The 14,330-nt window shown below is 45.1% G+C and overlaps 2 protein-coding genes across 2 annotated transcripts; one reads left to right on the top strand and one right to left on the bottom strand.

Moving 5' to 3' along the window:
• Nucleotides 1-1,456: 1,456 nt before the first annotated feature.
• Nucleotides 1,457-5,427, bottom strand: LOC308169048 (cilia- and flagella-associated protein 45-like; the record flags this gene model as incomplete). Its single annotated transcript, XM_080543683.1, has 12 exons — nt 1,457-1,532; nt 1,656-1,880; nt 2,019-2,212; nt 2,454-2,567; nt 2,695-2,841; nt 3,013-3,142; nt 3,257-3,435; nt 3,620-3,790; nt 4,156-4,287; nt 4,465-4,608; nt 5,033-5,152; nt 5,407-5,427. 12 exons carry the CDS (start codon nt 5,425-5,427, stop codon nt 1,457-1,459), a joined length of 1,653 nt encoding a protein of 550 aa, XP_080399809.1.
• Nucleotides 5,428-6,821: 1,394 nt separating this feature from the next.
• On the top strand, nt 6,822-12,962 carry LOC308169047 (uncharacterized protein; the record flags this gene model as incomplete). The annotated part of the gene is made up of 3 exons (XM_080543682.1): nt 6,822-7,300; nt 12,557-12,632; nt 12,829-12,962. The coding sequence occupies exons 1-3, from the start codon at nt 7,079-7,081 to the stop codon at nt 12,960-12,962; spliced, it is 432 nt and encodes a 143-aa protein (XP_080399808.1). The 5' UTR covers nt 6,822-7,078.
• Nucleotides 12,963-14,330: the final 1,368 nt, after the last annotated feature.

The following is a 14,330-nucleotide window of genomic DNA, read 5'->3' as shown; positions in this document are numbered from 1 at the left end:
CCGTTGGGTTTAGTGTGATTGGCACTGAGAACAAATAGTAAATGAGATGAGGAGACAGTGGTTTGGTTTCCCAATGTCAACTTGATCAGGTCAGTAACACTCCTGTAGGTTAGATATTTAGATGGTTATTATGAATAATTAGATCTCAGTACATAATACAGTTCTTTGTCAAGAATGGTCTGAAATAAAAGCCTGTATTTACCTTGATGTATTCTCTCAATGCTTTCAATTGCGTAGAGTCCTAATCTGTTAGAGTGCAGGGAAATCCCTCGGGCCCAACTTGAATACTTTAAAGAAGTGGCCTTGCACCTAAGTACCTACCAACAGATAGAACCCAGGGCCCAGTTGTTCAAAACGTTTCATCTGGATCAGAATGATCCTGATTCTGTTTTGCTATCCAGGATCATTTAGGATATATATAGGGTCTATTTGGTTGATTTCGAGCCGTATAGGGGAAATCAGCTAGCTCGATCTGATCCAGATTAAAGGTTTTGAACAACAGGGCCCAGGAGATGGATATAACTGACACCATAGTGACTGGCTGACTCATTTGTACCATTACTACATAACATCCTAAATGAGTATAATACTGATCATAACAGAATCACGATTGAACAAAATATAATCATCATGACATGGTTATACTGACTTATACTTGTTACATTTACATTTGAACCATCTAGCAGATGGTTTTATCCTCAACTACTAGAGATTACAGGGACAGTCTCCCTGGAGTGAAATAGGGCTAAATGCCCTAGTGGCGTTCCCAAGTTACCCCAGGCTACACTAGTGGTGGTGTTCAGTGTCCAGTTGGGATTTTAACTCATGACCTTCTGATCACCATCATAGGGAATATCATAACAGATGAGAAATCTGTCCCCTCACAAATCCACCAGTTGTGTGTGCTGATGTCATGTACTATGTACTGACTACTTTTAATTAGCAAATCAATCAAACTAGTTAAATTATAACTTTCTTTATGATCATGACCTTTATGACCTGGCTGAAAGATAAATATAGTCTAAATAAAATTGTGTTCAGTTGGTCTTGGGTACTTTTAATGGATCAGTGTGAGGGACAGTCAACAATTGTACAAACAAACGATTTGATAATGTAACTTATTATGAGTAGATATTAAGCCACAATTCGTCATCTGGTACTATCAATAGTTGGAACGTTCAGGTGAACACATTTACATTTACATTCATACAGTTACATTTACACTTTTCAAAAACATTCATGAATCATAATGTGCAATGTATACAGACATCTTTATTCAGAAATGATCTAATGATTATGCTATACTAGTTTCCAGCCTGTGCAATTGATTTTCTGTTTAGTCAACTGTTAGTAGCTTTAGTCAATGTTAAAAAGAGTGACAGTTTCTCTTTTCAAAAAGTAGGATCTAGGACTTTTCCCACCTGTTTTTTTAAGTTTAGGATTTGCATTAATAATGCTAGTGTTCCAGAGTAGGTAAGGCATGTACCTTCCTCTCCACTTCATTGCAGTATTTTTCTGGAAGTCCAGCAGCCCTGAAAGAAAAAACGAGTAAACATGAATTGATTCGGCGTATCGAAAATGGCCTCTTACTGTAGTTTACACACTGTAGAAAGCTTAATGTAAATGCTCTGTCTTTTCTATTGCAATTCACTAACTTGAGTTCCTTCAGCTTCTTCTCCTTGATCTCATCCAGGCGTATGCGACGCTGGCGGGCCTCTTCGTCCAGACGGTCTCCCTCTTTGAAGACCTCCCTGCGCTGTGTGACGGCCTGTAGCTCACGCTCCCTCACCTGCTGACGTATCCCGTCCGCATGGCGAAGGACCTTCTGCCTGTGATTGTCCTCCTTGTCCTTCTCCTTAGAGATGGACACCTGCTGGGCTCTGGTGGAAGAGGAAGCAGGGCAAAGAGACTGTTTGGAACTATAGTTACAACTATAGTTAGTACTGTGTGTAATATTTACTTACGAGCTCAAAAGGCAGTGTTTGTCTTCCGAAGAAAGTGTGACATTGCGGACATACCTCAACACCCTCTCAAATTCAGCCCTCTCTCGCCCGGCCTCAATGGAAAGGAGGTGCTCTTTGTGGGTGACCTGCTCCAAGCGCGCTGCCTTCAATCTCTCCTCCTCCTCTACTTTCTTTTTGAGCTGCTCTTTCTCTTTTCTCCTCCACTCCCTCTCTGCAGCCTCCTGGTTCCTCCGGGCTCGAAGCTCATCCTGACAGTCACATAGAAACACTCCCTGTTAATGTCTCCATGTCCTCTACAGCCAATTAGGTATCATACTAGAATAGCAACTTGTTTGCCTGGTCGCCACAACAAAAGAAATAGGTGTTGGCTAATAGAACAAAGGGTTTGGTGCAACTGGGCAAGCAAAATGTCTTGAGCTGAAAATGAGTTCAGGATGGCTGTTATGGTTGTGTGTGTTAAGGGGATAAATAAGTGAACTTGATGCTAACCTGCTCAGCTTTGAAGTCTCTGTCTCTCTCCTGCAGGGCTCTCAGTCTGGCCACCTCCTTCTCCTTCTCTCTCTTGATGCGTGTCTGTTCAGCCTCATACTCAGCCTCCCGCTCCTGTAGGTCATACAGAAATGAGTCTTTGTCCACCTCAAAGACTAATCTATTGGTTTGTGTGTGTTGGAGGGGGGGGGGGGTACTGCACTGATCCACACAGTACACACATTTTGTACTGTATTCTCACCATTTTCTTGCGGGTGTACTCCATGGCTCTGAGGTTAGCCAGTCTCTCCTCTTCCTTCTTGTGTTCCTTGGCCAGCAAGCTGTCCTCATTGATGCGGAGGATCTCCAGTTGCAGCCTCCGCTGCTCCTCCTTCTTCCTCTCCAAAGCCTGTACCCACACAACCACAGATTGATCAGTCAGCCACACACACACACACACACACACACACAGACATACAGTGCATATACCACACGCAGCCTACGTCCATACACACCACTCTGAGTTTTCAACTAGTTTGTTCCAGAATGATTATAGAATTGCTGTGCTGCACTAAAATACCTCCAGCTCCTCCACCTGCATCCTCTCTAGGTTCTCCAGCATCTGCTGCCCCTCCTGCTCCTTCACCTCATCCTGCAGCATCCGGTCCTCCAGACGCTCCTGCATCTGATTCACAATCAGCTGCTTTCCCCTGGACACTCACAAAACAGAGGAAAGAGTTGAGGTGTTGTATGGTAGAGACAGACTGACGTCTGGTGTGTGTGTGTGTGCGCGTCTGTGTGTGTGTGTCATAACGAGGCCTCACTGGATCCTCTGATGTTTGCGTTGCTCGACGATCTGGTCCTGGGCCTCCAGGGCTCTCCTGCGGTCCAGCTCCATCATGGCATCCAGATGCGTCTCCTCCTCTTGCAGCTCAGTCAGGATCTGCTGCTTCTCCAGTATCTGAGCATCACGCACTGCGTGGCATTGGGCACCTAGGATCAGCTGAGGACCAGAAAGGTACCCACATGGACAATAGGACACACACGCTTACACAGAGGTGGGAGAGTATGGTCAGTGAGTAGGTAAGATACTGCAGGAATGTGTTAGTTAAGTAATTTAAAATATATATATATTATAAAGGAGGTATGAACCACACAAGTGAAAGAGTGACCAGTTAATTTCCTACCTCATTGAGTTTCTTGACTTCATCCTCCTGCTCCATCCTCATGGCGTTGGCTCTCTCCAACAGGTACTGAGCCTTGTCCTTGGCCTCGGCCTCCAGCTCACTCAGACCCTGGTTCTTCTGACGCGACAGGTCGGCCTGACGGATATTAGCCTTCCTCTCCTCAGCAGCATCCTAGCCAGAGTTAACCATAGTAAACTTAGGTCAGTTTAGGCCTACACCTAATTGTTAAGGACAGGACTGTGGTAAGCTGAGCTGATCATAGATCTGTGTTGTAGGTGTTGAAGCAGATATATGACATAGTTCGTCATACAGCTGTGTCATGTATGAAGGGTTGCTCGCAGAAGAGCAACAGAACACACAAACATACACAGATACACACACACACACACACACATATACACAGATACAAACACAAACACACACACACACACACACACACACACACACAAACACACACACACACACACACACACACACACACACACACACACACACACACACACACACACACACCCTCACAGAGCAACATTCCTCACCATGGCGTCTTCCCTTTCCTTCTTCTGGGCTCCCAACATGGCGTCCCTCTCTTCCTTGGTTGGAACTTGAGATGCTAATGCAATACGCTTAAACTCAGTCGGCCGGAAGATTATGGACAGACCAGGTGGATCCTTACTTGAGATCCTGGCAAAATGACAGTAAATTTGTTCTGAATTTGTATTTGACCACTGGTAAAGTCGTTGTACATGTTTACTGCTACAATGCTGCTTTTGCCAAGTCAAATACTTTAGGATAGGCTTTTCTTAATGTTCATCAGATAATTGCAGTGCATGTTAGTAACTGGATACTTGCTTCAGGTCACGGATGAGGTCCATGGTAATAATGCGAACTGTCTCTGGTTTCTGAGCCTTCTGACTTGTAGCAGAGCAGGGCTGGACCCTGGGTAATGAGCAGCCCCTTCTCTCAGAGTCTTTCACATCACAGGTTGACAGCTTGGGTGGGAAAAAAAATCCAACATAAATTTCCACCATATCTCTCTGATACTCACCTACTTTGAGGTGTAGTGCTGAGGCACAAACATGTACATTTCAAGCCTGCAAACTGTGACACTTTAAATAACGTGAAAAAATACTATTGTGCAATATGACAACCCTAGTTGACTATCTGTGCAGTATAGTACAGTGGATTGTGTACATAGCCTTTATTTATGTAAACCAGCTCCTTACCTTCTTGTGATTTTATTCTTTTTCTAAAAGTTTTTTTTTTTTTTTCCTTTCCTAACACCAGGGGAGCCACCCCTCCTAAATTTCGTTGTTTGGTACCTGTACTGTAGCAATGACAATAAAGTCCATTCATTCATTCATTCATTCATACTCTGCTATTAACCTCCCATGACCCACCTGACCTGTGGCTCACCTGTTTTGGGGTTCCAAAGAGACTTTCATCCACATGGGAGGTGAGGGCATGGGTGCGATAGCGGCGTGGATGGGAGCTGCCCAAGCCTCGTTTAGATGAAGAGCCAGAGGCACTCCGTGTCTGGAGGCGAGACAGGACATGAGACAGGACATGAGTCATGTACAAACCTCCACTTAGCTACTAATGATGCAACGAATGTCAGAGAAGTGTGTCCCACGATTCAAAACGTTAGCTACCATGGTCTTTCAAATTGTTCTCTCTCGCCAACCAACATGACATAATAATTAAAACATTGAACAGAAGATCAACAGAACACCATTATTATAATACGAGATAGTATTATGAAACAGCAGTCCGGTGTATGAAGCAGGTACCAGTTCCTTCGCCTGTATCATTGTAGGCTGTGGGACGTTTGCACGAAGGTGTTTTGTTGTTGTTGCGTCTCCATGGAAACTACTGCGCTGCACGCACGCGTCAACCCCAGCAGCGTCAGGCGCGCGTCTCAACCGTGTCTCACGCTGCTACCGCGGCACGCCACCTAGAACAAAAACAAAACAAAAAACAAATATTATGGACATATTACTACTAGCCTACAGATGGCATGTATAACTGTAGGGGGCCGGACTTATATTTATTTATTTTATTTAGGCATAATTAGCATATTATTGTTTAATATTTTAACTTTCTTTCCAAATGTATGTTATTAATGGCTTATTATCAGTGTTAACAGACTCCTGACACCTATACTGCAGCCAGCCACCAGGGGGCGATCAAGATATTTTGGCTTCACTTTGTTATTACACATTGTAATCATTTTCAGTTATCAATCATGCAAAATGTCACTCTCAGACAACCTGAAGCGTAAAATTCACGTGGAAAACCGCAGTTTTAATGAGGAATGGACTGACAAGTACGCATTCATCTGGCCAACATTTAGTAAAGCAAAACCTGTAGGCTATGCCTCATCTGCACTGAAACGGTAGTTGTTGAAAAACGATACAATCTTCGCCGTTACAATTATACAAGGCATGCATCTTTCAGAGAATCATACCCTGAGAAGTCATACCCTGAGACTGCTCCTCCTGAGACATCTACTGCACCCCAGAACTGCGTCTCCTGAAGACACCCGCTTTTCCCCTCTACTGTGTCCCCTAAAAACTTCTATTGACCCCGTTGTACTGTTTCTCTGTTTCTCCAGATATATAAATAAAAAACAACAACCTGAGCTGGATTATTCTTCCTGCTACGACTGGTCACTGGTGGATTGATGATTCATTTGCTTAGTCAAATGTATTGATTGTAAGTCGCTTTGGAATAAGGTGTCTGCTAAATACCAAAAAATGATGCTGCCATGAAAGGAAGCATTTCTGATATTGCCTCAAGGTGCAGTGCCCAATTGCCAGTACGTTCAGCTCTCAGAAACTTGCGAAGTATGTCCACCATATCCATGTACTGCAACCAGAGGGCAGCTGTCCTGCTACAGGATTTTAAGTATTCACTTTTGCTTTTGAGTTGTTCCTTTATTCTGAGTATCACATCAGCATTGCAAGCCTTCTCTGCAGACACTGATCCCTCCATCAACTGTGCATAGAGGACAGCAACTTCATCCAGATCAGATGCATGCAGGTATCTTTGACCCTCTTATGGAAGCTTGGGCTAGTAATATAAGTAAGTCCAAGATGGCCGCGCGCTTAGACGCTGCAGCTCGGGGGGCTACCACACTGGTGTTTCATTGTGTTTTTAATTACATTTGTATGTTCACTTTTTTTTTGTAGTACTTATAGGGAACAGTTGTGTATATAGTACCTACAGCAGGCTCGACTTATTAGAAGTCGGCACGCAAAACGACAAGATAGTTACGGCGGATTTCCTGGAGCAATACAGGATTGACAAGGACATCGCAAGGCTACCGGGAGAGCCCTGGTTCACAGTCCCCTCCCTGAGGCGGAAACGCCGGCGGCGAGACCGTAGGAAACGGCGAGGCCGCCGGTGAGGCCTGCTAGCAAGATTGAGACGCAGCCCAAACAAACCAGCCTGACGAACAAGATGGATGAACTGAGACTACAGGTGGCCAAAAACAACATCGTAGGGGATAGCTGTGTGATTATTCTGACCGAAACCTGGCTAAATGACAACATTGTGGACGCTACTGTTAGCTTGGAGGGACGAACGCTGCACCGCGCTGACCGAACGCTGCTTAGTGAGAAGACCCGCGGAGGCGGCCTCATTATATCTACGAAGGACAGCTGGTGCTTAAACACGAAAACTGTAAGTAGCCACTGCTCCCCAGACCTGGAATACTTGACTGTTAAATGCCGACCCACATACCTCCCTAGGGAGTTTAACGCGGTGCTAATTACATGTGTGTATATAGCGCCTAGCGCAGACAGCAGAGTAGCATTGGCGCGACTATATGAAGTCATCAGTAGCCAACAAAGCACTGATCCACAGGCTATTCACATCATAGCGGGGGACTTTAATCATGTCGACCTGAAGGCAGTACTACCCAAGTTCTATCAGCATGTGAAATGTGCAACGAGAGGAGAAAAAACACTGGATAAGGTATACACCAACATCAAACGTGCTTACAAGGCTAGTCCGCTAGCTCATCTAGGCATGTCTGACCATGTGTCAATCCTCCTGATTCCTGCATACACTACAATGGGGAAAAGTGCTCCCATCACCACTAAGACTGTCAGAACCTGGCCAGAAGGGTCCGCTCCACTGCAGATCTGCCTAAATGACACCCTATGGCAGGAATATGAGCATGAGGACCTGGAACAGTACACGTCGTCGGTTCTGAACCACATAGTGAACTGCACCAACTCAGTCACCGTGGACAAACGGGTCCGGGTCTACCCCAACACGAAGCCATGGATGACTGGGAAGGTCCAAAAACTGATCAACGAGAGGGACAACGCCTTCTTCGCAGGGAAGAGCACACCGCTGTACAGCTCCATCAGGGCCAACCTAAAGCGCGGCATCAAAGCGGCCAAGGCAGAGCACAGAGAGAAGATTGAGGAATGCCTCCTGAGCAACGACTCCAGGCGGATGTGGCAGGGGGTTCAGCAGATGACAAACTTCAGAGCCAACAGGCTCACAGCCGCAGAGGACGACCCCCTGCTGGCGGGAAAGCTGAACACCTTCTACGCCCGGTTCGACGAGGGGCGAACGGAGGTAACCGCAACACAAACACCACTCTCTCCAGCTCTCAGCAGCCTCACCCTCACAGAGCATGAGGTGAGACGCGTACTGAAGGCGGTGGACCCCAGGAAAGCCTCGGGCCCGGATGGCGTCCTGGGACGGGTGCTGAGAGACTGCGCCGACCAGCTGGCCGGGGTTTTCACCAACATCTTTAACCAGTCCCTGTCCCAGGCCACCGTCCCACCCTGCCTGAAAACCTCAACTATCATCCCAGTCCCGAAGAAAAGCACGGTGAGCTGCCTAAACGACTACCGCCCGGTGGCACTCACACCAATCATCATGAAGTGCTTCGAGAAACTAGTCCGGGCCCACATACTCACACGCCTCCCGCCCAACCTGGATCCATACCAGTTCGCCTACAGAGCCCACAGGTCCACAGAGGACGCCATAGCGACGACTCTCCACGCCACTCTATCCCACCTGGAGAGGGGAAACAGCTACGCGAGACTGCTCTTCGTGGACTTCAGCTCCGCCTTCAACACCATCCTTCCAGACAGGCTAGTGACCAAACTACTAGACCTGGGTCTATCACACTCTATATGTGCGTGGATCAAGGACTTCCTGACCGACCGCCCCCCGAGGGTGCGGGTGGGCCCCCACACCTCCACAGCCCTCAGCCTCAGCACTGGGTCCCCCCAGGGCTGCGTGCTAAGCCCCATCCTCTACAACCTCTACACCCACGACTTCACCCCCGTCCACCCCAGCAACTACATCGTAAAGTTTGCAGACGACACCACCGTGGTGGGATGTATCTCGGGGGGGGACGAGGCGGCGTACAGGGATGAGGTAGAGCAACTGAGCAAGCTGTGCAAGGTTAACAACCTGCTGCTAAACAAGTCAAAGACCCAGGAATTCATCGTAGACTTCAGGAGGACTTCAAAAGTCCGAGATCCAGCCCCTGCTCATCGACGGAGAGAGCGTGGAGAGAGTCTCAACCCTCCGATTCCTGGGACATCACATGTGGGATGACCTGGCCTGGAAGGACAACACAAAAGGCACCATCAAGAGGGCACAACAGCGGCTATACACCCTGAGATGCCTCAGGAAAGAACACAACAAGCAGGAGATACTGGTGGCCTTCTACCGCGGCGCAGTGGAGAGCATCCTCACCTACGGCATCTGCAACTGGTTCTACAGCTGCACAACAGCGGAGAGAAACGCGCTACAGAGAGTCGTGAGAACAGCACAGAAGATCACCGGCGCCCCCCTCCCCTCTCTGGAAGAGCTGTACAACACACGCTGTCTCAGGAAGGCCTCCAAGATCTCCAGGGACCCGACCCACCCTGGGCACGTACACTTTATCAGGCTGCCCTCGAAAAGGAGGTACAGGACCCCGGCCGCTAAGACAAACAGACTGAAGAACTGCTTCTACCACAGGGCCGTCAAGGCCCTGAACACAGCAAAGGCCTAAGTTCTGGGCCCAGGACAGTCTGGACGGATTGTATGGCAGCTAGTGCTGAGGCACAAACATGTACATTTCAAGCCTGCAAACTGTGACACTTTAAATAACGTGAAAAAATACTTTTGTGCAATATGACAACCCTAGTTGACTATCTGTGCAGTATAGTACAGTGGATTGTGTACATAGCCTTTATTTATGTAAACCAGCTCCTTACCTTCTTGTGATTTTATTCTTTTTCTAAAAGTTTTTTTTTTTCCCTTTCCTAACACCAGGGGAGCCACCCCTCCTAAATTTCGTTGTTTGGTACCTGTACTGTAGCAATGACAATAAAGTCCATTCATTCATTCATTCATTCATTCATAATACAAAAAATACTTAAAAAGTGTAAAAGGTCAATCTTTTTTTTTTAATGGGTTAGGGTTAGATGGTCTGATATATATTTTTAGGAATACCTGGAATATGAAATTATAAAAACCTTTCATTACGAATATATTGCAAGAAAACGAACCCACTGGTTCCTCTTGACCCACTTACCTGTATGCATCTATGGGTTAAGAATTTCCTTTTACACACATATAGTACTGCATCCAACTCCATGTCTCATGTAAAACTCATGTTTCTGGGTGATTGTGGACAGTATTGAACACTTTGTGTGGACATCAGACAAGAAGACATGCATAAAAACATTATTTAACATGGGCGTCAAGGGGAAATTGTGGCATCACCAGTTTCAGTATTTTTCAATACTTTCCACCACTTGGATTTCTTAAGACTTTTGATATGTTATGAAGGACATATCCATGAGACTAGGACAGTTGAAAGAGTTTCTGTTGCAATTTGTCTGAGGTCATATTGTATATGCCTGTACTATCAACCCACTTCTGTTCTCTCTCCATCTGTCCTCTTTTCACTCTGTGTCTTGTCTTGCTGTCTGTGTTTTGTCTGTTTCTGACTGTGACATGGCTGTTACTGTCTTCATTGTCTGCGTGTTTGTACTGTCCGTGTCTCTCTCCATGATCTACTCTTCTGTTTGCATGGCTCCCTTGTAAAAGAGACCTTGGTCACAGCTCCCCAGGCTAGACTGTAAAAAAAAGTACATACATACATGAAAGCGCACACACACACACACACACACACATAGACACACACAGACACACGCGCACATGCACACACAGACACACGCACACACACACGCACACACACACACATGTCCAGACACGATATCCAAACCCAGAAGCAAAGGGGAAAACAAAAGTAGTGAAGAAGATATATAAGTCAGAAAATATGCAACCGTGGCCTGTGGTGGTCCAGTGGTCTGGCACCGCTGTCTACAGTGCACACATGTGCCCATGTTGGCATGGGTTCGAGTCTGGCCCATGCCCTGCTGACATGTCCTCTCTCCTTACTTTCCTGTCTGTCTTTACTATATCTGTCCAATAAAATGAAATGTGAGTGGGACAACCCAACTCAGAAAAAATGACTTAAAATGTTATATATTTTTTAAAATATGCAACCGCCTTGAACCGACCTGAAAATGTGTGCGTAAAATGACACCAGGACACCGGACGCCCCGCTACAGGTTAACTCTGGCACATCTGAGCTCTTATCCAAGAGATCAGAGATTAGAAAGACTTCACACACAAACACAGGAGGCTAATTCCCCATGTCAGACAAGTGTGTGTGTGTGTGTGTGTGTGTGTGTGTGTGTGAGAGAGAGAGAGAGACAGAAAGAGAGAGAGAGAGAGAGAGATGCAACCTGCAACAAACCTATAGTGTGAATTGACCATGTTGTCCAGGTCAAGCATGCATTTATCCTTTCCATAGAACTAGCAGCACTTTGGACAGACTAGGAGACATAGTTGTTGGCTGTGCCTGCTTCTGGACGTACAAACCATCCCTCCACCCTCTCACTCCCTCCACTGTGGCTCTGTGCCTCTCTCTCATGCACTTTTAACAGAGAAATAACCAAACTGCTGCTTCAGCATGTTTCTTTTCCCTTCTATGGAACTACAGTCTGTTGATCGATCTTGAAACAGCCTACTTAACCAAACTTACTGTAGTTGTAGACGGCAAGTATGTAGAGAACTGAACCCTGTATTGTGATTTAGAGAAATTTACTTTTACATGACAAATATTTCTGAATAATTTTTTTCTGGTGAGTTTCTTTCTGCTTGCTTGATGCTGTGAATTTGATCTTTTATAAATCATGCTCAGACTTGCTTCACTAACCAAGAGGACAAAATAATAAAATTATTATTATTATTATTATATTATTTGCAGATGGTTGTTTATAATTGTATAATTGTAAATATGATCAATTGATCCCTGTAGCCTGTTCTCTTGATTGTAGTTTCTAGTTGATTGTGTATTTCTGTAATAGTTTATGATAGGGTACGTTTCTGAAGCTGTAGTATTGTGATATGTTTTTTAATCTATTGTAATATTATTATATTAAATCATATTTAATTGACTAAAGCTGAAGCATGTTCATGTTTAAATGGGTTTGGTTCTCTACATACAGTTCAAACACCTGAAAAAAAGATACATCTGGTGGCTGGATGGTGGGACCATTGTTGTACGCTGTGTTTCTATGTCTGCTTAGTCTAATCCAAAGTCACACTCCCTACACTTGGACTGTCATGGTCATTCAAGCTTGGTACTGTACTGTAGTATAGCCAATAGCACCTACTATAGTCGTAGCTCCTGCCTAGAAAGCCCTCCCACCTAGTAGCAAGGCCCGTCTCGGCCAGCCTATTTTAATCTTGATTTATTCATCTCTGCCTATCAGGAATGGTCCCATCCGTCAGCCAGTGAAATAACCCAGAGGTCAGTTATAATGGCGACTCAGCCTTGCTCATCAGAGCTCCCCCTGCTGGCTGTGTCAGAGTCCTACATGCTCACCTCTCTGCCTCTTACAGGTGGACAAGCTTGATGCCTCCGAGTCCCTGAGGAAACAGGAGGAACAGGCCACAGAGTCTCAGCCCATCGTTTATGGTAGGAGCTGTACGCTATGTTTATTGTTTATGGTAGGAGCTGTATGCTATGTTTATTGTTTATGGTAGGAGCTGTATGCTATGTTTATTGGATCTGTTATTTTCTTGGGCCACATGGTCTGTTATTCTGTTATTTTCTGTCTGTTATTTTCTTGGGGCATATGGTCACGTGTGTATCCCCTGTGCTTGTGTTTCAGGCACGCCCCAACTCATGCTCACTTCGGGCACCAACGTGGCTGTGCCCCCCCAGCAACCCTATGGCTACGGCGGATACACAGCACCGGCCGGCTACAGCCAGCACCCCCAGCCTGGCTTTGGCTATGGCATGTGAACCCACCCCCCCCCCCCCAGTCACCTCTGTTTCTCCTTGTGTTCCTCACCAGCTCCCATGGTCTTTCTACTCACAACAGGGGATTCAAACATGCGCTCATTAAATTATTTTTTATTATATTCTCCATTATAAAACTGTAATGAAGGACTTTTTATTTGTATTGTTTTAAAATAAATTTGATCACATGTTTTTGTTTTGTTTTCCACATTCCATATTTATGACTACTTACATCACTAGAATGAAGGTTTTTGTGTGTAATGATGTATTTCTTTTTATGTTTTTTGTTATGTAATTAAGTGGACTTCAGAATGAAGTAACTGACCTTGGAAATAGGCGGAGAAGCAACTGATTTGCACTCTGTTGTGAGAAGAAACTAATATAGAAATCTCTTAATTTTGATGTACTGAACATGTGAACAGCTTACATTGTCTTTTGTCTGTCTGTATAATGCATTTCATTATTGTATATTCTGGAAAAGGTTACATATAATATTTGAACATATATTGCCACCCAATGGCTATAGATAGCAACACTAAGTAATGATAGTATATTCTGCACATGCGTGTAGCTTTATGGAGTTTTAAATGCATACAGACTGTATGTGTGAGATCTAATGATCTAAATAAGAATTTTAATCCCCCCTCAGCTATATTGGCTCTCTAGTCAATCCAGTAGATGTTAGTCCTCCTGTGTTGGCTCTGTGTGTTCTAGGTGACCTTCTGTTGTACCGTGTACAGTGCTTGTGTGTGAGTCTGTGTATGTGCAAGGGGACCAAGGCTGACTCCTAGGGACCTGTATGTGTATTTACTCACCACCCTTCTTGTGCTGAGGTCTGTGTCAGGTATTGTGGTGTTTCTAGGTCACCATAAGTTTGTGTGGACAGACCAAATGATACATTTAAAAAGTGGAGACCTCCACTGTCCTGTCTTGAATTTACTGAAAGCCTCCTAGCACTAAAATCACCGTTAACCATTTGCCCACAATGGACTTGAGAGTCTTAGTGCTGTGATGCTTTAGAGAAACGTACCCGTTGGGTTTAGTGTGATTGGCACTGAGAACAAATAGTAAATGAGATGAGGAGACAGTGGTTTGGTTTCCCAATGTCAACTTGATCAGGTCAGTAACACTCCTGTAGGTTAGATATTTAGATGGTTATTATGAATAATTAGATCTCAGTACATAATACAGTTCTTTGTCAAGAATGGTCTGAAATAAAAGCCTGTATTTACCTTGATGTATTCTCTCAATGCTTTCAATTGCGTAGAGTCCTAATCTGTTAGAGTGCAGGGAAATCCCTCGGGCCCAACTTGAATACTTTAAAGAAGTGGCCTTGCACCTAAGTACCTACCAACAGATAGAACCCAGGGC

Source organism: Nansenia antarctica (genome assembly GCF_963989245.1).
Source record: "Nansenia antarctica genome assembly, chromosome: 12".
Taxonomy (NCBI): Eukaryota; Metazoa; Chordata; class Actinopteri; order Argentiniformes; family Microstomatidae; genus Nansenia; species Nansenia antarctica.
The sequence above is the reverse complement of the archived record's forward strand: the minus strand, read 5'-3'. Positions and strand labels throughout refer to the sequence as shown.